General features: G+C 32.9%; 2 protein-coding genes across 2 annotated transcripts; both read right to left on the bottom strand.

Moving 5' to 3' along the window:
• Window positions 1-5,823: 5,823 nt before the first annotated feature.
• On the bottom strand, window positions 5,824-12,174 carry LOC137812063 (putative E3 ubiquitin-protein ligase RING1b). Its single transcript, XM_068613952.1, has 10 exons — window positions 12,040-12,174; window positions 11,854-11,899; window positions 11,714-11,760; window positions 7,587-7,668; window positions 7,365-7,482; window positions 7,236-7,280; window positions 6,924-7,016; window positions 6,595-6,702; window positions 6,335-6,520; window positions 5,824-6,082 (listed from the first exon to the last, which is right to left on the bottom strand). Exons 1-10 carry the CDS (start codon window positions 12,086-12,088, stop codon window positions 6,059-6,061), a joined length of 798 nt encoding a protein of 265 aa, XP_068470053.1. The 5' UTR covers window positions 12,089-12,174; the 3' UTR covers window positions 5,824-6,058.
• A 1,797-nt stretch (window positions 12,175-13,971) lies between these two features.
• Window positions 13,972-25,474, bottom strand: LOC137809490 (putative E3 ubiquitin-protein ligase RING1a). The gene is made up of 5 exons (XM_068610598.1): window positions 25,419-25,474; window positions 25,204-25,324; window positions 23,364-23,771; window positions 14,218-14,571; window positions 13,972-14,107 (listed from the first exon to the last, which is right to left on the bottom strand). The coding sequence occupies exons 1-5, from the start codon at window positions 25,472-25,474 to the stop codon at window positions 14,090-14,092; spliced, it is 957 nt and encodes a 318-aa protein (XP_068466699.1). The 3' UTR covers window positions 13,972-14,089.
• Window positions 25,475-26,844: the final 1,370 nt, after the last annotated feature.

Below are 26,844 nucleotides of genomic sequence, written 5' to 3'. Positions count from 1 at the left end.
ACGCCTTCACATGTAATCAAATCAACAATTTTTAACTATATGATTTCGTAATTAGGGGAATCAAATCAAACATTCTCAGAAAAAGTTCATCCATGAAAACATACAGTATAGCATGTTCAAGAGCAATAAGTTAATAATTAAAAAATAATTAAATAATTTCATACCTAAACAGATAGGACACTGCAGATTTTCGCTTATATCAGGCAAGTTTATTTCCACACATCTGCGAATAAACACCAAGAAAATGATAGTGAAAAACGTAATTATTTAATCTTTTATGGAGATGATCATTCTCAATTCTAAAGTCCTTTACGTCAATGTATTATGCGAGAAATTAAAAGCCCCTTAACAAATATAGTCCATCTATATTTTATTGATTCAATTAATAAAAATGGTCATCCTAGAAATAGGAAAAAAAGAGAGAGAAACAAAATGTTCTGAAAAAAAATTACTTTCAAACGATTTGGCTAATTTCTGATATATACATATATAACTTTGTTCATGTGAAGATAAGAGTAATTGTAAGTAATTTCACCATAAAGTTAAGATATTTTGCCTAGGTATATATCTGAGTTAAGAACATATTACTATGCATGTTTCACATTATATATGAGCTTAGCAAAGAATACCCAAATGTCATTAGATTTTAATTTGAAAAGGTTGGTATACCCAAACAGAACCTAGTGTCAAGTTGATGTAATTTATACAAGAAAGATAAAATTCTTTCCAATGAATAAGTTTCTTTATAAAAAAAAATATTAAATAAAAAATATTATAAGTGTTTTAATCCATATAGAAAGGCAATAAGTAAGTTCATGCTAAACAAAATAACATCCTTGTTAAAAAAAGGATTTTACATAAATTCTGTAAAAGTAAAGCATATTTTCAAATTATACATGTGTTTTTATTTTACTTTGATAGCTTCATGATATTTTTTTTGTCGACAAAAATTTAAATGAATTAAAAGGAGACACTTAAGAGGTGTCTCAACCCTTATACAAATACTTAGTTCAGTGATAAGGTGTACCTAACTCAAAGTAATAACATGACAATTATAGCATCATGATATAATTGCATTCTAGGTAGGGTGAAGAAAAGTTCAGCATTATGTTGGTTCTAGGGGTGGGTGACAAAGTGGGACGGGTCGTGCAGGGCGGTCCGCGACCCGTGACCCGTGACCCGCTAAAAAATAAACGCAAGACATGTTGCTTATTTCAACTCGTTGGTCTGCTTAGGCTCGTCCCGCATAACTCGCAGCCTACGTAGGCCAAGAGCGGAGCGGGACAGATTGACCCGCATAACTTTAATATGTAGAAATATTTTTTACACCTCCATATTTTCTTCATGTAACCTCATATTTCACATTCCGAAAATTTTAATAACATCTTACTACGCATGTCTCGTGAAAATAATATTATGAGACCATTTATCTAATGCATCTAAATAATAAAAATTCAAAGTTTTTATTTAATTTAATTTTTTTTTAAATATTTCTTATGCGGGTTGGCCCGCAGGCCGGTGGGCCAACCCTTATGCGAGGCGGGCTACAAAAATTAGTCTGCAGATTCTATGCGGGACAGACCAACCCGACCCACTTTTTGTGGACCAATCCAACCCATTTTTTGCGGACCAAGTGCGAGGCAGGCCTATGTGTGGTGGACCAGCCCGCATTACCAACCCTAGTTGGTTTAAGTTCCTATTATTTTTTTATTAGTAAAGAAAAATAAATAAATATAAACATTAGTGCAGAAAATGTATTTTACAATGATATATTAAGTCGGTTAAGAACCGATGTAAATAAAAATGCAGTGACTTTTTGTAAATATTTGACATATATTACACCGGTGCAATGACCAACCGGTGTGATATCTTCTTTTTAGAACTAAAAAATAAAGTTTTTTTGTTCTTGTGGCTTTTTGTGATGAAAATATATGTCTTGGAGTCTTGGTGCAAGATGGAAGAAATGCTTAGTTTTGCGCTTATCTATGTCCTCTCATTGTTTTGCAATAATTTTAGGGAGAGATTATTTAGGTTTTGTTGGCTTTACTCATTACAATCAATCATCCACCGCCAAAATAAAAAAACACGAGACTACGTGTGCATCACTCATAAAAACATGCGAAAACTACAAAAGCTTTAAAATGCAACTGAAACACAACACGGAAAACCATAAACACAAAACGAACCATTCCAAGGCAGAAAACAAATGAACATTAAAATTCAAGAGGCAATCAAAGCGATAAAAAAAATCGAAAACAGCTTATCGCGAAGTAAATGACTGAAGAAACGTAGAACGACGGATCAGCTTAACCTACACGTCCTCGTCGCCCAATAAAGAGCTTTTATCTGATTCTGAAGAAAACAAAGAAGCATGAAAAAAATGAAAATCAAAAGCGATTCACAGAAAGCGAATTTCAGATTAAAATAGAAGAAGTTATGCAAATCCAGACACAGTAATTGAGAGGAAGATGACACATACCAACTTCATTTGCAGATTGCACTTGTTCTTGGTGTTGCTCCGGTGGAGCGTCGTGAGGGAGCTTCTGTCCTGACATTGTTTTGTCTCCAATGAAAATCTTTGGCGAAATGAAAGCTTAACACGCTTCGTAACTTGTAGTGTTACCAAGCGAAACAAGGGTAAATTGGCGAAGTGAGAGTTCATCAACGCGTTGACCTGCATAAATAGTGAGACTATGACTTGAACCTAAAGTCAATATAGCCAATCAGAACACGCCACATGTAAAATATCAGGGACAGTTTCTATGAAACTGAGATTCTGTAATGAAATAGTATTAAAATAATTTTATAAAAACCAATATATTTATTACATATATAAATGTATTGAAACAAACTTATTTATGATGAGCTGTCTGAGAAGTAAAACTCTTTATTGAATATAATTAATAAAGCATACACAAATATATTAACTAATCTTTGCTGGCTATCATATAAAATATTAAATTTGTTACAACATTTAACACATACTATAAAATATTGAAGTTATTAAACCAATTATTTAAGAAAATTATTTATTACAAGGTTTAATAAAACTATAAAATATTACATTTATTAAATGAAATTGCTTATTCAACAAAAAGTATTTTACCACATTTTAATGTAACCGCAAATAACGTATTTTTTCTGCATACTTATTTTTATAAACAAGAAAAATAAATAAATATAAGTTACTTAATGGATGGTCAAAGTCTTATACAAAAACAAAAGAGATAAACACGTCTTTCTTTCGAACAAGAAAAAATAAATAAGTATGGATAATTTCAGAGATAGTTAAAGTCTTATACAAAAGAAAAGAGTCAAACACATTTCTTTCTAAAGCGAAACAAAATCTAAAAAGCTTGTCATTGTCTAAAAAAAATAACACCAACCAAGTCATTTATCGTACAACAAAAGCTACACTAAAACAAGCTACCCCATCAATTAAAAACAATTATCAAAGCACAAAGTTCAAAACAGGAAAAATCATCTTGATCACCTACCACTCATAACAATAACAAAAGCTAACACCCCTCACAAACACAAAGTAAAAGTCTGACCAACCTATAAAAAATCATTTACTTTTAATCGAGTACTTACATACTAGGGGGGTTAGAAGACACCAATCTGAAAAAGAAAAGTACGTTGATGGAACTTTAGAAGTTATCTAGGATCAGACATTCAATTTAGTCAGGGAGACAATTTCTGGATGATCAACCACTTCCCCTTTAAAAATGTGTTTATTCTTATGTCTCCAAATCTCGCTTACTAACACAATTCATACATTTTCCAAAATTATATTAACAGATCTAGGTGCATCGAGCAATTTAAACTGCATAAAATGTGAAACAAAAGCATGATGGTCTATCAATCTCAACCCTAACCATGTGTAACAAAGATTCCAAACTAGCCAAGTAAATCTACAACAAAAAAAACAAATGACTTGTTGTCTCCTTACTACAAGCAAATCATGAAATAGAAACCAATTTTTAGAGACAAAAAATAATTAGTTGTTATAGTGACTAAATTAGAGATAATTTTAGAGACTAAAAAAATTTTGATTTCTAAATTAGTTTATATTATTGTTAGATGGTTTCTAAATTGGTGTCTAATTAACAACCAAGGCTTCTGCTACCAAATTTAAAATCTAAATAATTGGTAGCAAAAACCTTGGTTGCTGATTAGACATTCATTTATAAACCATTTAACAATAATAAAAACTAATTGTGTCTATGGTCTCTAATTTAGTCATTATAACAACTAATTATTTTTTGTCTCTAAAAAATGGTTTCTATTTCATGATTTTCTTGTAGTGCTTCTTTCACCCCGACAAGCAGCATAAGTTACTTTCAACCACAACCCCACATTTCTCAGTAGCAGTCTTGTTTTCTAACACCCTCCAAGCTCTGACATAAACTGAAGGCATAGCCTTAATCTTCCAAAAGAAATTGTACAATCACGAACTTTTCCCTTCTTACTTTCTCCTTAGCGGATTTAACTGATACATAACAAACCCGCCATACTTCCAAACCCATCTATCCTTGTTTTCCAGTGCGATTACTTGACCATTTTTTCTTCTTTTAATGGTATCAATATTATTTAAATCAAATTATCTTTCATTTTTTGCATTTGGTAATTAAAATAGATTTTTACCAAAATAAAAGATATTACCAGAAAAATAAAAATAAAAACAAGTTTGATAATAAATGTAGGTTTTACTTAATTCTATAAATTACATAATTTACTCAATAATAATAAGTATATGTTCACTTTTGATCTCTTTTTAAATCGTATATACTATAGCTTTCATTCATATACTAAACAAACATGTTAGCCTAGTTGACTCTGGTGTTATTGTTTGAGATGCGTGTTGATATAAACTTCATCTCTAACATTTAATCATTTTCTCTATTCTTCATGTAACGTAATTCTGTATTAAAAAAACGCGTCAATTCTTTTTCTATGTCACATTAATTAAATATTTTAAATGAGGTTAATTCACTATTATTAACTTTTCAAAACCTATTACAGGTAATAATTAAATTCACACTAATTAGTCATTAAGTTTTAAATTGATTTTTGATTAAAACTTAATTAACTGATGTATTTTACTTTAATTTAGCTAGTGTTGGTAAAACCATGCTAATGATTATAATTTTTAAAAATATTATTTTACAATTTTAAATAAATAGATTTCTAATCACTTGTATTTTTTTTATCTCTAACACCTCTTTAGAATTATTTTTGAAGAATGAACGGAGGATAAAAAATTCTTTAACTGGTCCAGAAGGGTTATAAAAAATCTAGTTTTGTTGGAAATCTCACTCGACTAAAGATTAGAGTCTTTCCTAGTATAAGTGGATACAAACCTCATCCCGCGAACCGGTTTTATGGGATTGAATTAGGCTTAAAGTTCATTTCGTAATATGATATCAGAGTTATTTCGATCTTATCCTAGTGAGTATTTGTGTTAAGCCTATCATGTCACCCGCTATCAGACCACCCATAATATATAGTTTCACGCACGAGTTGACAGTCTCGGCGGCGTAAGGGGACCACATCGACTAGAGATATAGTCTCTTTCATAGTATATAAGTGGGTGTAAATCTCACCTTCATAAACCGGTTTTATGAGATTGAGTTAGATTTAAAGTATTCATAATAATTTATGTTCCTTAAATGGCTGTTGCACCTACTGCACACCGGATGGAGTGAGTAATTAATGCAAGAATCCATTTCTGGCTGGAAAATGTTAAAGAAATGAATAATTGTTGAAATAAGAGACAATAATATGTAGTGAAAGAAATGTGGACGAGTGAGATTTAGGTGTAAAATATTCATGAAATATAAAAATATTTATGAAATAGTTTAAAACAGCGGAAGTCTGTAAAATGCAGAGTCTCTGCATATCCCTGCTTCAGTGAAACTGAAAAGGTTCAGCCCATTTTTCAACATGGGGGGAAATTATTGAAAGGGGATAAAACAACCACACATTTTTCAGTGTTCTGTTTAATTATTCACATAAACACATAATACTTCAGGGCCTTTTTCATCATCTGCTTCCCCTACTTCATCTTATAACCCAGGAGCTGTATAAATATCAAATTCAAGAAGAAAAAATGAGATAATAAAAGAAGGAATGCTAACAATGTAGCAACACTACTAAGAGGGAAAACGTAAAGTATTTAATCATGTCTTATACACTGAGAAAGTAAAATAAACTTTGAAAAAAATAAAATAATTGGTTCAACTTAGAAGATTAGATTATTATATTTTATTTGCTTACTTTCTGTACATAATATTTATTGAAAACTTTTTCTAGGTTGGGCTGTAGAATTTACCAGACGAGCAGAATGAGTGACATTTGGAGTGTATAGTTCAGCCAAAGTTTCTTCATCTCGTAGAACACGCAATTTGTCCTTGTCTGCATCAACTGTTATCTTCCCACTCACAGCGTTGGCTTCTGATTCTTCTATCAAGAATAATTCAACTTGATTCCTCAGCATCTTTGCATTGCGTTCAATATACTGCACTTAGAAATCCAATCAGAATTAATAAGAACATAGTACACAAAAATGTCTTACATGGGAGAGATAACAACCTTGCACACTGTCTTCACCGTGCAGCTAGGCCTGCACACAACATATGGTTCCTGCAAACTTGGTGCCCTTTGCTCGTCCAAAGAGACAAGCTCAAGGTGAATCTCCAGCTGAAATAACATAAAAATCATTGCAATAGTACCAATACCCAAGCAACAGTACAAAAGTATAAGAAAAGAGAACTTAACAACCTCTCTCAAGATTCATGGGAGATTGTCGAAGAGACATTCATTGGTTGTTCCGACATTTAAACACTAATGGGCTTTCTTGGAGGATATGTGTAAGTCCAGTACTAGTAATATTTAAACAATTGTTATCAGAAAAAAATTACCTGATCAATCTTCACATCAGAGTTACGTAGAAGATCAATAAATTTGGAGAGGCGACTATTCCTAGCCCTGTTGTCACGGACATTGGTCATAGTCTGTTCAAAATTTGCTGGTGTTAGCAGAATAAAATGATAAACTTAATGTAAAAATTTATTGTTCAAGTGACAGTACTTAAATTATAACCTAAGACTAGTTTGATATTCAAGGCCTCTTACTTTCTTTGGTCATAACAAGCTTTGTAAAGCAACAAGAATAATCAATGATATTATTATAATAAACATCCACATTTGAAAAATGTTTGGGCAAAGTTGCACCTCTTTATCATTAGTCTTCCCTAGCAAAAGCAGATCCACTTCCTCCTGTGTCAGAAAACCATGTTCATGAGTTTTTTATTCATACAAATACATTTTTCAATCCTATATACAACATGTCCATCTTATTACCTGTGTTTTGTACTTGACAATCTGTGGCACTATAGCAGAAACTATAGCATCGTATTGTGGATCTTCTTTCAGTGACAATTGACTAACATGAACATGACAAACAGGACATTCATTGACACTGCAATAAAACCAATTTGGATTTGTTAGCACTTGTAAAAATAAACTAAGATATCCCAACTAAATATGTAAGACAGTAACATAGATTGCAGTTCGTGGACCAACCCAAGGCGTATGGATTTCTCAATGCATTCTTTGCAAAACTTATGAAAGCATTCCATCAGCGTTCTTGTATTTTGAATGATTCCTACACATATAAAGAAATAAACTATCTTTTACTATATGATCTTGTAAATTGGGAAACCAATTAAAACATGCCTTAGATGCTGCATTATTTGACATATCAGTATATTGTTATAAAATTTCAACCTTGCAGACGTCAACATAAAATCTATTAGAAGCTGTAAACTGGTAAATTTGTAAAGATCATATGTTGGTTTATTGTCACATAGATTGTCTGTATGAGAATCAAAACTTTCCAGATTAATGTATCCATTCCACAAAATCTTCTGAAAGCTTCAATATATGAACATGTTTTCAACGAGTTTTTTCTTAGGTATTTTATGAGAGAAAAATAAGAAAAAAATATAATTTTTTCTATAAACTAAATTTAATTTCTGCACGGCCAGACCAATCTGTTTTCTACAACAAATTGAAGCACATTCACTCCACACACGCACACTGGCCAGGGTATTCAGCATCACAAGTGCATTGGCAAGTAATAACTACAAGCAATGCACAATCTAAAATAGAAATATAGGTGGTGTTTTTTTTTCTATTGTTTTTCATTCATGTTCAGTATGTCATTCAAAATCGTGAATTTTACAACAAGGATGCATACCTTATAAAAAAAACACCCTGATGGGAATATTTGTTTGTGCATTATGCATGTTAAAAAAAAAAACAATTATGTGAAGCATGACTACACTTTAAGGTTTGCAATAGATGAAAAAGATTACAATCACATTTCACACTAAATCCAGAAAGAATTAAATGTTAAGTTATTTTTATCTAAATCTTACCTTAGATTTCTGTCATCATGGAATCTGTAGAAAAGTCTAATAATAATTTGACAATATAGAGTTTTCTATCAAATGATACGAATACAAGGTTTATCCTTCGATACTTTCTCAAATCAAAATCCACAAAGAAGGAACTACAGAAAGTAAAAGAAAGATAGCAACCTTGCTTGTTGCAATATCGGAGGTTGTGCTAACAAAATAATGATGCTGAAAACACTCAATAAAATTTCGGGGTTTTAAAGCAAGGGCACATGGAAATCAAAAAGTGAAAGGGATGCAACCGCTGAATTGATTCAAGAATTTGAAATAATGAAGGAATCAGAAAGAATTGAAGAATAATTTCACAAACTTTTTGGTATAATCAACAATGCAAGGCTTCTTGTTACTAAATTTTCGAATGATAGAATTGCTCAAAATATTGTCACAGTGCCTAGAGGTTATACAAAATAATGTTACTAAATTCTGGATGTAATTACATGTTTTTCCTAGTAACAAATCTCAGGTTGAATGATAGAGAGCTAGATGTTTCTAGAATTATGCAGCAAATCAGCCTGCAGAACTGGTAGTGAAGGGAATCTTATGGATTGCAAAAAGAGTAGCAGCAAATGCGGCTCAAAAGTAATAACATATTTGGACTGTACAGCCATAGCTGGATGTGCATATGTAGGCAAGGAACAGAGCAGAAAACTTCTACACAGGATTGAAGCGGGGATCTTAGCAACAAGGAATAGCTTTGAAAGGGTGCTGGTACAGATAACAGGTTATACAACTCAATATGCTACATGAGGGACTATATGTTTTTTTGCTGTATTTTTTTATGGCACCTTTTCTGTTGTGCAAAACTTGTAAGAGAAAGACCAAGATTGGTATCTTAGAGGAAACTGAGCCTATGTGGAAGTTAGTATTGGCAGGTTTACAGGTTTTGTATAATGTAGGGAAAGGGAGGGTTATTTTTGCTTCAAACTTTTTATTTTAGTTATTTTTTTAATTCTTTGTTCATAAAAAAATCTTACAGTAACTAGAAAAGTAGAAGTCATAGTTGTGTTTCTACAAAACTAAGACATTTATGTATCATCACTCTATCATATTGGCTAAATGCCTTATGGACACAAGAACAAAGAAGATGATTTAATAGACAACAAAGATTTGTTAAGGGAGGACAAGAACTAAAAATAACCAATAAAACCAAAACAAAAATACACATGTATTTTCATCTTGTCCCTAGAAAAATAATAGTCTACAGTGTTCCAAGGGCTATATATAAATTTTTTAGAAGTGTGTTCAGTTAGAACATAGCAGACAAGACAAAATATGCACCTCTCTCATAAAAAAAAAGTTGTCTAAGATTACATAAGATTAACTAGATTTTTTTTTATTAGCAAATAACAATGAAATTAAATGGGATCACTTCAGGGATGGTCCAACTCTTATACAACAAAATGATGTTCACAAAGTACCTTTCCATCTACATATCAACTAAAAAGACATCCTACTGTCTATCACATGATAAAAAAGAATAACAAGGATCAACCCTTATAAAAAAAACTAAATTGAATACATACCAAGGGTTCTAAACACCAATCAGAGAATGAAAAATTAGCTGACGGTATCTTTAATGAGATCCAAGACCAAACCTTACTCTTTACAATAAACATATTTATAAAAGTTGATTTATAAATAGTAGTTATATAAAACACATCTTGAAGAGCTCTTCGTATATCTAAATGAATTTATCATTTTCAAAGCAAGAATTTAAAATGGATAACATATTGCTATATAGGAACAACTGAAACTAAAAACTTTTCAAATTTAAAATTAATTTTTAATATCTCTTGATATTAATAAAAATTTATTAAATATTGCTTAATTGTTAATAATGAAAGGATATAAAGTGTCTTTTTGAACACAAATGATGTGATTACAAGAAAAACTCTTTAAAAGTGTTTAATGTTCGTATAAAAGAAAAAAGAAGAAGTGAGACTTTAAATTTGATAAAAGAAAAGTTGATTATAAAGGAAGAAGATATAAGAAAAGAATCAAAATCTAAAAAAGAGTATAAAGATATCTATGTCATGAAGAAGGTTGATGTTCATAAGAGAATGAAAAATAACCTTCCTACATTAATCACTGGTTGAATGTTAAAACTATGAAGATGAAGTTAATAATAATAATAATTAAAAAGTTAAAAATAATAATTAAAAAGAGAGAAAATACACTGAACAAGAAGAAGGTCCGGATAAATGAAGAGGTAGTCTCGTATAATATAGAAAATGATAAAGATTACTAGAAAAAATAGAGGAAGAAAACAAGCATAAAGTGATATCAAATTTCAAACTTGAAATTCAAATTGAATGTTGAACACTAAAAACAACAATAACTAGAAACTGATTAGAGAGAATAACAATTCAATCATTATATAGACTACTTTAGAAATTGAAAATTGTTAGTCTTATCAAAATTGTGTTCTGCCATGAATCAAACTCATGTAGTTAGGGTTTTAAATTCAACAATTTGTGCTAATCGACTGTCTGGGAAGAGGTGCAGAAGTGCAGGGAACAGTGGCCTACAAGGTGGAAGCTTAACAACAAACAAGGAATTTTTTGTATAAATAGGTTGGAGTATCCTCAATTACTCCATTTTATTTATCTAATTTTCTGTTGATAAAATAATCAAAATATATTTTGTTGTAAAAAAAATAAGTATATGAATTAGTCATGAAATCAACTTCTAAAACTAATGGGTAAGGTTTTAGCTAATTTAGTATTTAGTCACTAATTCTTTAAATATAGAATTATGAGTTTAGTTTTTAGAAGCTATTTCTCTTGTAAATAAGAGGATTTGAAAATATATGCCTAAATATATAATTTGAATAAGTTAAGCTTTTAGGAGTTTTCTTTTCTTGTTATGTTTCAAATTTTAAATTATTGTTTAGATCGAGAGAAATATGAATATTATGAATTGGGAAGTTAATAGTTTAATTTCAAGATTATAATAGTGTCAGTGTTTGAATTTTTGTGTAGAGTATATGAATAAAAGGCTGTTGAAACTTTTTCATATAAGAAATCTCTTATTTTTTTTCCCAGAATATATATCTTTCCATATGAAAATATACAGTATACCTTGAACATAACATGCTCTTTTATACATGGTTGGAGCACCACAAGTAATTCTTCATGTATTAATTTTATTCGTTATTAATAAAAAAATATCAGAAATACTTTTTTATTTATTAATTAATTTTATTTATTTTTATAAAAACAAATGACTTACCTCGGCAGACAGCACACTGCAATCCTGACAAACCTATAACCCTATGCCTGTAAATAAATATTAGCAAATATTAATATTTTCTATTTTAATGAGATGATTGTGAAAAAGGCAAATTATAAAACAAAAACAACTTAGCGTACTTCTCGTCTTTGTCCAGGTTGCTCAGCGAATGGTTTTGATCTGATTCTGAATAAAACAAAGAAGCAAGAAATGGAAAAAAAGAAAAAGATTACAAATGAAACACATGATTAAATGAAATTAAGATTAAAATTGAGAAGCAGTTACGCAAATCAAAACGCAGAAATTGAGACGGAAATGGCACGTACCAACTTCATCTTCTTGGGGTTGCTCATGTGGGGGGTTCTGTGCAGACATTTTCTCTTCACTGAAACCAAATCCTATCAACAAAATGAGAGCTTAAAAACCTTTGAAACTAGCAGTGCTGTGAAAACAAACCTGGGTAACAAGGGACAGAAGGTCCCAAATTTATAAATAATGTGACTTGAACCTTAATGTTTGTGAAGCCTATCAGAAGACGCCACTTGGAAGATGTTAGGGACAGTGTTGCATCTTGCGTGATGATGCTGATGAAATAGAAGATGGTGGGGTGAACTTGGTGATTCTAGGGTTCGAGACGAATAGGACAGATGTCACTTTTTGGCACTTTCTGTCAACATGTGAATTATCAGTGAGATGTAAAAAAAACTCTATACACTATTCAAATATAATTAATTAATGCATTAATAAGTTTTTCCTTTTAATGATATAAAATATTAAATTTATTGTAACCTTTAGTACATATATATAAAAAATTCACAGAAGTTTAATATCTTTTTACACATATTTAAAAACCGTCAAACAATTTTATCCAAACAACCTCAATCTGACAATATATTGCATTACTTTTAATAATACTATGTGTAAATTTATTGCACTATTAAATTCAGCAATAATATTATATATTTAATGTAATATTTATTACAACAAAAAAAGGTTGTTTCTGATTCATTACTTCACAACTTTATCTTATTTTTATTTTATTTCATTGATATTATTCAAATAAAATTATAATTGCTATTTTATTGATATTATTCATTATTTCACAACTTTCTGTATATTTTAATTAAATCATTTTCATTATACCCAATTTTTATAAACCATTTTATCAGTTCTTAATATGTATAAGAATGAAAATTATGTTAATTATATCCACTAGAGACAACACGTCCATTAATTGTGGATCTTATATTAGCACCATCTTTTAAATGGGAAGAAACTTAAAAATCGATAAAGTGTGAGTTAAATTGGATGTTTCTCAACGCAATTATATGCATACTTTTAAAACAGAAGAAATCAAATTGAAAAATAAAATACCCAGTAAATGATTCTGCGACGTTCGAAAGTATTAAACAAAATAGATATCATTCACATAATAAAAAAAGTGTCAATTTTATTTATTCTTTTCTTTTATTTTATTGATAAATTATCTGTAAAATAACAGTGTAAATATTTCTTATGCTTGCGTCGACTTTATATTTTTAACACGGGTACTTAAATTTTATTGTTAGTAATGTTGATAAGTGTAGTATGTAAACTTTAAAAAATATCACACGCTTCGATAAACATTCACTACTAAAATAATTTTGTGAAAGAAAAACATTTCTTCACAAAAATATTAATAAATATCATCACAAAAATTTATGATAAAATCTGAAGTTTTTACAAAAATTGACGTCACAAAGTTTCTAACAAAAAAGTATCATTTTATCATATATAATGACACTAAAAACATTGACTTCACAAAGTGCGTGAGAAAGATACTGGAAATTTGTTACAAAGGTTTGGTCGCTTGAAACAAAACATATTCAGGGTCAAACGTGTCGTTCATCTGTCTCATCTCGAAAAACGACAATTCACAACAATTGAGTAATTTCAGACCAATTTCGTTAATGGATGCATTTAAAGATCATTTCTAAGATTTTGTCCTTTTAGGTGGAGAAGGTGACGAATAAAGACAGTGTTTAGTGGCTAATGAATTTCAAAAGATGGTTGGTTATATGTGCTACTAAGACAAGCTCTTTAAATGGATACTTGCAAATGCATGTTTCATACATAAAGGACACTGCCCATTTCGCTAAGTTGTATCAAATAAACCACATTATGTCAATAGAATTCCAAAGAATTTGGCAATATCATTAAACACATTTTATAAGTCAACCAAAATTAAACAACAAAAAATGTCACATCATTCAACAAAGGTCACAAATTTAACTCCACACATAAATGACATACTCCATGAAATAGATTGTCCATATAAATGACATACTCCATGAAAATGACTGTTCAATTGAGATCCTCTTTATATGTTGGAACATCTTACCCACTTCCTTTATCCTATGATAAAAAGAACATCATGTTAGCCATTGATAAATATGCATATTATATTAAACTTCATTCAATTATTAAGCAATATACTTCAATTTAAAACATAATGTATTACTTACGGTTACATTAGTAGTATCACCGAATATAATACTCAACTCTGGAGGAATGTATCCTTCTTTCATTTGTATGTATGTAAGCATAACACTTTTTAGTGTGTTTAAATTTTCTTCAACTGTTGTTAGTTTGTGCCTTAAACTAACTACTTCCTCTTTGAGTTGAGGGCTTGCAGCTGAACCAAAATTTGAGCAACTATCACTTAATCTTGTGGATTGAAATGTAAAATTATGAATGCTTCCTAATCCCAAGGATTGTACACCTCCAACATGATCTTTTTCCAGCTCATTATCAACACAATCATTATTTAAAATTCTTGAAATGCTGACATTTTGACTCATTTCTTGTTTTGCCTTTTCCTGTAAATTAAAAAAAAAATGTTAATGTGTTTCAAGTTCAACTATGCAAAGAAACAATAATATAAATATCATTCATGTCTCATTTAAATGCCTCATACATTTGCAATATCTCACCCAATCCTATTGAGCTACAGAGAATAACAAACTCAGCTACAATTATAGTCTTATAACTCAGTCCAGTTGAAAACCCATGACTTCATTGTTTTCTATTTCCCTTACTTGCCATATATAGTCTTAACAACTACTCATAGTCTTATAACAAACTAAGGATGTAAAAATTAACCAAGAGGCATGGCAACATTACAGGACCCGACATAGTAAACAGAGTTCATGGCACAGGTTAAAAATCATAAGAATATACACAGTTACATTACCAACATACATCCATATGAGTTGGCTACTACTTCTGCATTCTAATTGAGGAGTAGAAAGTATAGCAGAACACCCACAGTTATTATACAGTAATAGATTTCATTCAATACATGTAAAGGTTAGAACTTCATTGTCCTCTGTATCTCCTACAAGATGTATCTAGCACGAATTGAGGAGATAGGGCAATCAACCCAGAAAATTAATAGCATGAAGAGGGACATTATGTTATCCTAGTTTCATTTTTTCCTCCCCATGTCTGTAAATTTTGATATGATATTCAGCATTAGGTCCCTCACGAGCAGTGTTGGTGGCAGATCCGGCCCTTGTCGTAGAATTGAAGAGGTTAAGAGGAAAAGGTGCTGCAGTAAGGAACAAGGAGAAGTGGAAGGAGGAACCATGGAGTGAATTATGCAGTTCAGTCTGATGTAGTGGACTGGAATTGATGATGGCTCTTTGGCATGCCTCAGTTAGCTTTGGTTTTATTCCTGCACGGCCTATGTTGTGCATGAAGTGCAGTTCTAATGTTAAATTTGTGGAAAGAAACAGAGGTTCTGCATTATGTTTTGCTGCTGCTGGATCCAAGGCATTGGCCTTTATTCTTATTTTAAGCTGGGAATCGACCTTAGAATCTTGGATTGGGTGGGTGTTTTTCAGTAGGTTGTGAAATCTTTGTACAATTGGGTGCGCTGATGCAGTAAGCCTAAGTTTTGGCAATTGCTTTATGCACTCAATCAATTTTGAGGGAAAATTTTAAAATCTCATTATGCCTTTTTCACACATTTGCTTATGGATTTCAATGTCCAGAAGTCATTTTTATATATTACCGGACAAAATCATTATTAGGCTTAATTAGACTTAATTACAAGAATATAATCACTATTAATGAGTCTATAATTAGACTTAATTATAGGAATATAATCACTATTAATGGGTCTATAATTAGTCTTAATCATAGATGTTATGTGAGAAAAAGAATCTGTACGGTTCTAATGCTATGGTTATATATATGTATCATTGCTATAGATGAAAGCCAGATTGAATAAAACAGAGAATATTCTTTCATGGTATCAGAGCACAAAACTCTGATACCCGACAAACACAAAGCAAAGGCAACGGAGCACAACCATGGCAGATGCACCAGAAAAGAATAATGCCAACAAAGCAGAGCATGAAGGAGGAGGTGCTAAGAAGACCTACTCGTCATATGAGTGACAATCCCGGAAACATAATCACGCAAGTCCAATTGCGCGGAGAAAATTACGACGAATGGGCAAGAGCAGTAAAGATCTCGCTTCGTGCCCGGAGAAAATGGGGCTTCATTGATGGAACACATATCCAACCAGAGGATGAGGCACCCGACCTTGAAGATTGGTGGACCGTGCAGTCCATGATTGTATCTTGGATTCTAAACACCATTGAACCAAGCTTACGATCCATAGTAGCATATGCTGAGACTGCACATAACTTGTGGGAAGACATTAAAGAAAGATTCTCGGTCGTGAATGGACCTAGAATTCAACAACTAAGGTCGGACTTGTCAATATGCAAGCAGGAGGGAATGGTGGTGGCAACTTACTTTGGAAAATTGAAGGTCCTTTGGGATGAGCTTGCTAACAGTGACAAAATTCCATCTTGTACGTATGGTGGATGCAAGTGTGGGATTGGTGCTCAGTTGAAAAAACGAAGGGAGGAGGAGAAGGTTCATCAACTCCTTATGGGGTTGGATGACGCAAGCTACGGGACAGTAAGATCAAACATTCTGGCCTCAGATTCATTGCCGTCTCTGAACCGCGTATATGCTATGTTGGTACAAGAAGAAAGAGTGAGAATGATGGCCAAATCAACGGAAGAAAGGGGGTTGGTCGTGGGTCTCGCGATGCAGGCCAACTACAAAGAAAAAGGGCGTGGAGATATGGTAGAAAAATTAATGACGTGCAGTCATTGCGGTAAAAATGGTCATGACATGAAGGGATGCTTCCAATTGATCGAATATCCCGAATGGTGGGGTGACAGAACAAAAAGTGAAGGCAAATGGAACGGCAGGGGACGCCAAGGGATGCGAAACAAAGGTAACCCGACACGTGCAAATGTGGCACACGCTAGTGGAAGCAACAATCAAGCCAACAATGATGACAAGAAACTTGAGATGGCACGTCTGACCAATGAACAATGGAAGGACCGCACTTCGAGGACGCTGATTGGAGCAGGTGAACGGAAAGATGGGCTTTATTGGTATCGTGGGGTACGAAAGACTCAAGCATGTCATGTCAAGATGGAAAATCAACTAGCACTTTGGCACCAAAGATTAGGACATCCGTCATTTCAGATTGTGCAAATGCTTCCTGATATAAGTGGGAAATGTACTCGTGACGAGTTGAATACAGTTTGTGAAGTTTGTGAAAAATCGAAACAAACGAGAGATAAGTTTTTCTTAAGTGCGCATCAAGCTTTGAATATTTTTGATTTAATTCATTGTGACTTATGGGGTCCTTATAAAACTCCTTCATCCTGTGGTGCTTCATATTTTTTGACAATTGTGGATGATTGTTCACGAGCAGTTTGGATCTATTTGTTAAAAGAAAAAACAGAGGTATCAGTGACTTTGAAAAAAAATTTCACACTCGTTGAGAGGCAATACAACAAATGTGTTAAAATGGTTCGCTCTGACAATGGAACCGAATTCATGTGTCTAAAACACTATTTCATTCAACAAGGTATCCTTCACCAAACTTCCTGTGTCGGGACCCCGCAACAAAATGGACGCGTCGAACGCAAGCATCGGCATATTCTGAATGTTGCTCGGTCATTACGGTTTCAAGGCAATCTTCCCATTAAATTTTGGGGGGAATGCGTTTTGACTGCAGGCTACTTAATCAATCTCACACCACCCTCCATTCTAAAAGGAAAAACCCCTTATGAAGTGATCCATGGATGTGTACCCAGCTACGCGCACTTACGAGTATTTGGTTCATTATGTTATGCTCATAATCAAAATAGACAGCGGGATAAATTTGATAGTCGTAGCCGAAAATGTGTGTTTGTCGGGTATCCATATGGCCAAAAAGGATGGAAATTATTTGATTTGGAAACAAAAACTTTCTTTGTCTCTCGTGATGTACATTTTTTCGAAAATAAATTTCCATATTTTGAAGCCAAAAAGATGGACACTGCACCACCATTGCAAAACCCAATTATTGCCAACTCTTTAGAAACTGGAACGGACCCACATTTTCTTCATGAAGTTGCCTCCTCAAACCTAGATGAATGCATCGTCAACCAACCCATTGCATCTCCCATCCCAGCCAAGGAGGATGCTACCCTCACAGATGACTTCGACCACACTATCAACGACTCTGATCCGTGTATAGAAGCCTCGACGCTACCCGCGGATCCACCGCCGCGTCCGACGGAGACGGCGCCGTCGGTTTCTTCACCACCGCTGACGGCCGCGGTTCCCCTTGGGCGAGGGCATCGCGCGAAGCTGCCTTCCGTACGGTTACGCGATTTTGTCGCAGCCACCACGATACCGTCAAGCCCCTCTGTTCCGTCACCTCCTTCAACAGAATCCTCAGGTGTTTCGTATCCTATACATGATTTTGTGAATTGTGATTCCTTTTCTAACCATCATCAAAGTTTTCTTGCCTCTTTACACACCGAGCAGGAACCCCTGTTCTTTTCTCAAGCGGTCCGAGAACCCCGGTGGCGTGATGCTATGGCACAGGAGATTCATGCTCTCGAACTCAATGACACCTGGAAACTCACCGCTCTCCCTCCTGGAAAGAAGGCACTTGGGTGTAAATGGATCTACAAAATCAAATACAACTCGGATGGAACAATTGAAAGATTCCAGGCTCGATTGGTAATTCTTGGCAATCATCAAGTGGAGGGTTTGGATTACAACGAGACGTTTTCTTCTGTCGTAAAGACGGTAACCATTCGCACAACTCTAGCAGTAGCAGCCGCAAAAGATTGGGAGCTTCATCAGATGGACGTTCACAATGCGTTTCTCCATGGTGATCTTGATGATGAGGTTTATATGAAACTCCCTCCTAGCTTCCGAGAATCTCAACCAGGGGCAGTGTGCAAGCTTCAAAAGTCTCTATATGGCCTCCGACAGGCCCCCAAGTGTTGGTTTGCTAAACTATCTTCTTCTCTCACTCGTTACAGCTTCCAACAATCCCCGAAGGATCATTCCCTGTTTACTCTCAATAATAATGACATACAGTTGGTTGTGCTAGTCTACGTTGATGATCTTGTGATTGCAGGGAATAATGGTACTGCCATCTAATGTTTTAAAGGCTACTTAAATCAATGCTTTCATATGAAAGATTTAGGCCGCCTCAAGTACTTCCTGGGGGTTGAAGTTGCTCGCTCCCCCAACAGAATCTTCCTTTGTCAGAGGAAATATGCCTCAGATATCATTACTGAAGTCGGATTGTTGGGTGCGAAGCCCGCCACTACACCATGTGAAGAAAATCACAAATTGAGCTCCGCTACTGGTTCTTTTCTTTCTGACCCGGCTACTTATCGTAGACTTGTTGGGAGGTTAATTTATCTGTGTTTCACTCGACCTGACCTTGCCTACAGTGTCCAAGCTTTATCTCAATTTATGCAAAATCCACGCTCCGAGCATTGGCAAGCTGCTCTTCGTGTTGTTCGATATTTAAAGGGGCATCCTGGACAAGGAATACTCCTACCTCGAGAGAACAACTTACAACTCTTTGGGTGGTGTGATTCTGATTGGGCAAGTTGTCCACTGACACGGAAATCTCTCACCGGATGGTTTATTCAACTCGGCACTTCCCCAATCTCTTGGAAAACCCAGAAACAACAAACGGTTTCTGCCTCCTTTGCTGAGGCTGAATATCGATCAATGGCTAAGACCACCCGAGAATTAAAGTGGATTAAAGACATTCTCGCTTCTCTACATGTTCCTCATCCTGACCCAATTCGTCTTTATTGTGATAGTCTAGCAGCACTTCACATTGCTAAAAACCCGGTCTTCCACGAACGCACCAAACACATTGAAGTTGACTGCCACTTTGTTCGAGATGAAATCATTCACAAGCGCCTTCTTCCATCCTATGTGCCCACACATACACAACTAGCTGACTTTTTCACCAAAGCTCTCGGTGCTAAAAAGTTTGGAGCCATCTTGGTCAAGTTGGGCATTCAAGACTTACATGCTCCAACTTGAGGGGATATTACCGGACAAAATCATTATTAGGCTTAATTAGACTTAATTACAGGAATATAATCACTATTAATGAGTCTATAATTAGACTTAATTATAGGAATATAATAACTATTAATGGGTCTATAATTAGTCTTAATTACAGATGTTATGTGAGAAAAAGAATCTGTACGGTTCGGTACGGTTCTAATGCTATGGTTATATATATGTATCATTGCTATAGATGAAAGACAGATTGAATAAAACAGAGAATATTCTTTCATTATACATTCTGAATTTTGAAATCCGAAAGGTCATTTTCATATTTTATTTAAGTTTCTGGACGATCATATCCAGAAGTGAGTTACGAGTTCTGGATTTTCATATCTGGAATTGTGTGCTATAAATGATGTTGATGATTGAGATCCATAACTTATTTATGTTTGCTTACGGATCTTGACATCGGAAATGTCATTTATGCTGTCCAAATAAGCTTTCGGATGGTGAAATCTGGAAGTTACATATTAGTTTTAGATTTGTATATCCGAAACTTTGTGATTTGACTTACAGATATAAATATCTAGAAGACAAAAATTTAAAATCATTAAGGACAAAATGGACATTTCACGTGAGTGTGTTGAATGCAAATCTGAATTGATATGGTGCAGGGAGAATCAACCCTAAAAGTTCTCTTTATTAATCTTTGAACGTTTTTTTTTAAGGATGTAAGTGACTAACTGTGGTTTGTAGTTAACTTTGAATAGGTTGTATCTATTCTGTGTAGGTTTTTTCAATTGTGTTTATTTATTTAATTTATTTATTTTTTATAAAGAAAAGGTAGATTTGTGATTCTTTCCTCTACGCTTTCTAGATTGTGTATCAATTAAAATTTTCGTAGAACCAGTTCCTAGTTCATACTAGTCTCATACAATAGATCGAAATCCCTCTTCTTATAACAAAAGATCCAAAATCTCCCTACACACATTTACCCTTTTCGTACCTAGTGTAGTACTTCTTCTATTCTTTCTGAAACTTAGTCGTTCTTGACCCTAGCGTGGTTCTAACTTTCCTAATACACAAGTTTTTACTTCTACTAACATTCTCACAACAAGGTTTTTATACATAGTTTTGGGAACATACACTATCAACATATGATAATGTAGCCTTTGGGTATTTACTAGTTATCCATGCACAAGGTTTTAGTAGTACAGTATAGAACACTTCGTATGCATTTTCTCTCTCATTTTTTAATAGAATTTTATTTCTTTTGATTCCATATATTTTCCACAATTACCACTCACATACACCTTCATATCATATTCCCCCTGATAATCTCTTCTTTGCTTTTAAGATTACCGGTTGCCAAAACTTATACTTCTTAGGGTTCCCTTCTACTCTACTAGCATTCCTAAATATGTAAAGGGGAATGTCACTTCTCTACAATTTAGTATTTATGTATGTACTGGCACGACTAAACCATTCAGTGAGGCAGGAACTTGAACTACTCGACCATGATAAGAAGGTCACGTTACAACACGTGGCAGACCGACTCATGACGACGAGTCATGGGTTGACCAAATCAGCAGAGTTAATCCATAATTAAGAGTTGTTTAGCACAACCATAAACATGAACCAAACTCCTAATTCGACCCACCAACGAAGGCCCATTAAGATAATATAAATAACACAAATTTCAAGAATCAGGTATGTCATTATCTACAGTACTCTGACAACTGAGTGCCAACACCCTGACTGACTTGATTGTCGGAGTGCCTTCTGCAGGTACCATCCCAGTCTGTGAGACAAGACGACCGAGAGGAGGAAGGCGAAGCAAAAAATTGAGAGTGACAACGACCAACCGAAGGGAGGAGCAGAGCAATCGTTCTCTAGACCCCAACCCGTTCGAGAACAATGTGTATCATATAAGGTTGAGACTCTCTACTCGTAATCTCCCTACCTTACTTTTGAAAATTGACTTTAAGTCTTGATGTTAGCTTAAAGCATCTTAATATTCTTTTAATGACAATAATTTTTTGAATAATGTCTTCCAAAAGGACAATGTGTCATCCACAAATTAAAGATGTTAATCTTAGTCCCGTTACTTTCTACCTTAATACCTTTTAACATTTGTCTTTCGGTTGCATGTCCCACTATTCGAAAAAGTTTCTTAGTCACTATAGAAAAAATGTTAGATGATTAGGGTTTAGAATTTAAGATTTAAATAATATATAATTAGGTAATATGAAAAATTAAGTAATATGTAAAAAAAAGTCACTAACACATTATTTTTTTATTAAAGGTGATGGATGTCCTGATCTTTTATGAGTTATTTATGACTCATTGATTTTAAACCCAAAATTTTTTCCAACATTAGTTAGATGTCAAATTAATATTTTTGCATGAATTATTTAAAGATACTTCTCATAAGTTATGAATAGATACACATGCAAAACTTTTACTTCTTTTATAATTTAAATACTATAATTATTTATTTATATCTTAATGTTTATTTAAATATTTAAATTTTATAACTGTTTTATTTTGTGCTTGGGATTGACTTTTATAAATTTTACATGTTGAGATTTTTCCTAAAAAGAACAGTTTATTAAAACAACCTACTTTCAACGATAGTGATGTCTAAAACCGATGTAGAAGTGTATATTTAATATCGGTTAAGACAACCACTGTGAAGCATTATACATTAATAACATTGATTAAAAAAATTCTTACAAACCTTTTCTTTTTATAAACTATCCAATGAGAACGTGTAACTTCCATAGGAATGAAAATATCATAAAAAGTAAAAGTGCATGAAGAAAACTACCTAAATCTAAATTCAAAACTGATATAAAAGAGTGATGTTGTAGTAGTGTGTCTATAATTGTTTGTAATTCTCTCTCTTCAGCTAATTTTATTGCATTAATCTTTGTACTCATGTACACCTACTACTCGTAACACATGACTTGCAGAATGGACACATATACATGTTTATGAACAAGTTATGAACCCTAGCTTAATTCCATTTCGCAGTCTTTGTGTTGGGATATCTGGGTAGGTAGACAATATTTATCATGTAGATTTTAACTATAAGACACTGTCCCTATTAACGTGACATGGTTCTAAATTGAGGTTGCCATTGCTGCAATGTGAATTGCGGGCATTGCGGCATGAAATTATCACTATTTTCTGCCAACTTTAAAAATATATTTTATTGGTGTATAAACACGTATAACATAACAACAAATACCTCGTCACTGAGTACGGTGTTGCTCTGGTCAACATTTGCAGATGAACTTATTTCTCTATCCACAGAGGTTGTTGCAGATTCCTTTGGAAATAGTGTTTCTCGTTCTCCACCTTTTCTTGGCCTGGTTTCTGTGTTCTCTTCACCAGAACACAAGTCCTTTCCTGCGTTATTATAATTCAAAGCCTCATTTTCATTGGATACCTGAAGTTTACCTGCATTTCTGAGGTTTATGCGTCTCCTCGCATATGAAGTTCGATTTTTACCTTCAGACCTCCTCATCCTGTCAAAAGCTACAGCTACTGTCTTTGCCTTCTGTTTTCTATCTGTTCCGACCTCTACTGGGCGTACCGAAACACTATCCAATGCTTCTGTTTGATGTGGAAGATTCTGGACACTGGAAGCTTCTACCTTCTTACAAAAGATAAACATTTTAATTATTAAATATTACAAGTCAAAGCGAATCTTCCAGAAAAAATATATAACAGTAAACAATTATCAACATTTTTTTTTATTCAAGAGAAAAGAGTAGAATCAAATGATAATCTTTTAAACTGATATTACTACTAAGATAGCATACAATCCATCCACTGTAAGAAAACATTAAGTTCTTTCGAACATTGAATCTCTTGCAACTACTAAATAATGATGAAACCACGAAATTTTTTCATTGTTAAGATGAAGATCTTATTTTATTATATAAAAAAATTAAAGAGATGAAAGATTTTAAGTTATTATATAGGAATAAATTAAAGATATAATACTTTACAAATGGAGACATACACTACACAAATAAATTGTGTTAATTAACTATTATTTTGATAGTTTTAATCCAATTTACCATTTTCAAATTATAATATGTTGAAGGATTTTGGTTTAACAATAAAATAAGCTGCTATGACGGGTTAAAAAATGACGGGTTAAATTTTAAAATTCAATTTTATAAAGGTAAATTTAGTTAGAAAATTCTAATTTTAATAAACATCTCTTCAATTTGATGATGTGTTAAAATTTAAAATTCAATTGAATAATCTAAATTTAAGTAAAGGTATTTGAGGGATTTTATAAATATATATATATATATATATATATATATATATATAATGATGTACATTTTTTATAAGCACGAAATGGAATAGCAGAGGAGGAAAGGTATCATGGGACATGTGGAGACAGAGTTCTATAAATAATTGTTGTGGGAAATAAAATCTGTCATGGATAAAAATAGAGAACATCCAACCAAACATTATTTACATATTATTATAAATATTTAAGTTGTCAAAACACTAAATTTTTTATTAAATAACAATTAATTTAGAGAAAAAATAAACATTATATTGATTAAGTCAAATGCTATTTTATAAATTAAAAAATTATTTAAAATAATTTTTACTATTAATACAAATTTCTAAAAATTAATACATTATATAATGGTAATACTTAATGTCATCATGTTAAAAAAAACTAGTAAAAATTATGCCAATAAAAAAAACTAGTAAAAATTATGAGGTATTAAAATTTTAACCTAAAAGAATAAAAAACTAGTAAGATAGGCATTAGCTTGGACATAACATGTATGGTAATGCATCAAACTATAAATTTGACATATTTTTAATAAACATATTCGTACTTGGGAAATGTATGAGCAGAGTGAAACCTCTTTATTAAGTCTACTCTTATCTTCAAGGAAAGCCAACTCCTCCTGAGACAGAAAATCATGTTCGTGACGTTTCTTATATATATATATATATATATATATATATATATATATATATATATATATATATATACACACACACACCAAAAAAAAAGATTTATGAATCCAAAAGATGCAACTTCTTACCTGTTCCTCATATTTATCAATATCTGGCACAAGAGCAGAAATTAAATTATCAAAATTTGGATCTTCTCTCAATGACCGTCTACTAGGAACACGCACACGGCAAATAGGGCATTCATTGATACTGTAGTAAAACCAGTTCGAATTTGTCAGAACAGGTACAACACGGTGCCAATATCTATGAGATAAGTAACATAGGTTGCAGTAAGTGGACCAACCCTAGACGCATGGATTTCTCGATGCACTCTTTGCAGAATCGATGAAGGCATTCCATCACCGTTCTCGTATTTCGAATGATTCCTACACATATAATGAAATTAACTGTTTTTTACTCTATGACTTCATAATTAGGAAAGCAAATGAAAAATGCTCAAGATGATGCATTTGAATCATCTTTATATTATCATAAAAAAATTCACCCAGATACTAACAAAATCTATCTAGACGCTCTAAGTGGATCCTTTTGGCTCTTTTTGCCATATCCAGATTAATGAATGCATTCGAAAAAATCTTTTGAAATTTTCTTTATCTTGTAGAAATTTCGTGTACTTAAATATGCATAAAAACTTGTCATCTATTTAATGAGATATATTCATTTTCCAAAGGAAAAACAAATATTTTAACTAAAAAGATGTCTTGAAGATTACTAGATAAAAGCTAAAATTCCAGAAAGGAAAAACAGTACTTCTGATGCTATTTCATATATGCTTGAAAAAGTGGCTTCTGCAAAAAAAATAATATTAGATCTCGTGATGAATATCCAGAAGACGCTCATCTCTCTTCCCAGATGGTAACACTGCACACCTAGACCATTTCGAATCATCTCTCTTCCATCAATGACTTATGTTAATGTTTTGATAGACTTTTTTTTCTCTCTTCTCTCTCCTCTTTTCAACGTGAAACTTGAATGCAAATGGATTATAGAAGGGAACACCTTTCTTCTTTTCAAACTTTCCCCCTAATTTCATGGAGAGGAACATGTAGAAGGTTTATCAAAGATGGAGAAGGGTGAGCGATATTTTTATTTCCACGAGGTTAAATATAAAGAAGCAAGCAAACGTTCGGATTTGTTAGATTCATGAGCATTCAGAATGTTAGAGAGTTGGAGAAAAGATTAAGTTCAGTTTGGATCAGGACGTGGAAAATGATTCTTAATAGACCAAAGTGATAAAGAATATCTGTTATGTTTTTATTGGGTTTTTCTATTTTTTGGGCCTCTGGATCTTTGGGCCTTTATTTCTGCTTTTTCCTTTCCAGTACCATATATTCACTTTTGTAATGCTTTGACAGATTGGGTTTTTCAGTAATATTGAATTGATATTCCTTTTTCCCTTTCTTCTTCTTTTTCTTCACGACATTGCTTTACCCTATCTCTGTTCTTCTCATTGCAACCTTAGGGTTTCTGCATCTCTTGCTTCTTGTTTCTCTCTTGTTAATCAAGGCTTCTTCCTTGGACTCATTTCAAGCTTCCGCAAGTTTGCTCTATCAATTGCATAGTCTTGCGTCGACTCTGTTTTGGTATCAGAGCTCTTCCTTTGAAGAGCTCTGCTGCGCGCTCTACTCTCCTTTCATCTTCTCTTTCTTTATGAATCTTTTATGTGTTTACGACCTGTTTCTTGTTTTCTTTCAGCGAAATGGCAGAAG

This window comes from Phaseolus vulgaris, chromosome 2, assembly GCF_000499845.2.
Source record: "Phaseolus vulgaris cultivar G19833 chromosome 2, P. vulgaris v2.0, whole genome shotgun sequence".
NCBI lineage: Eukaryota > Viridiplantae > Streptophyta > Magnoliopsida > Fabales > Fabaceae > Phaseolus > Phaseolus vulgaris.
The sequence above is the reverse complement of the archived record's forward strand: the minus strand, read 5'-3'. Positions and strand labels throughout refer to the sequence as shown.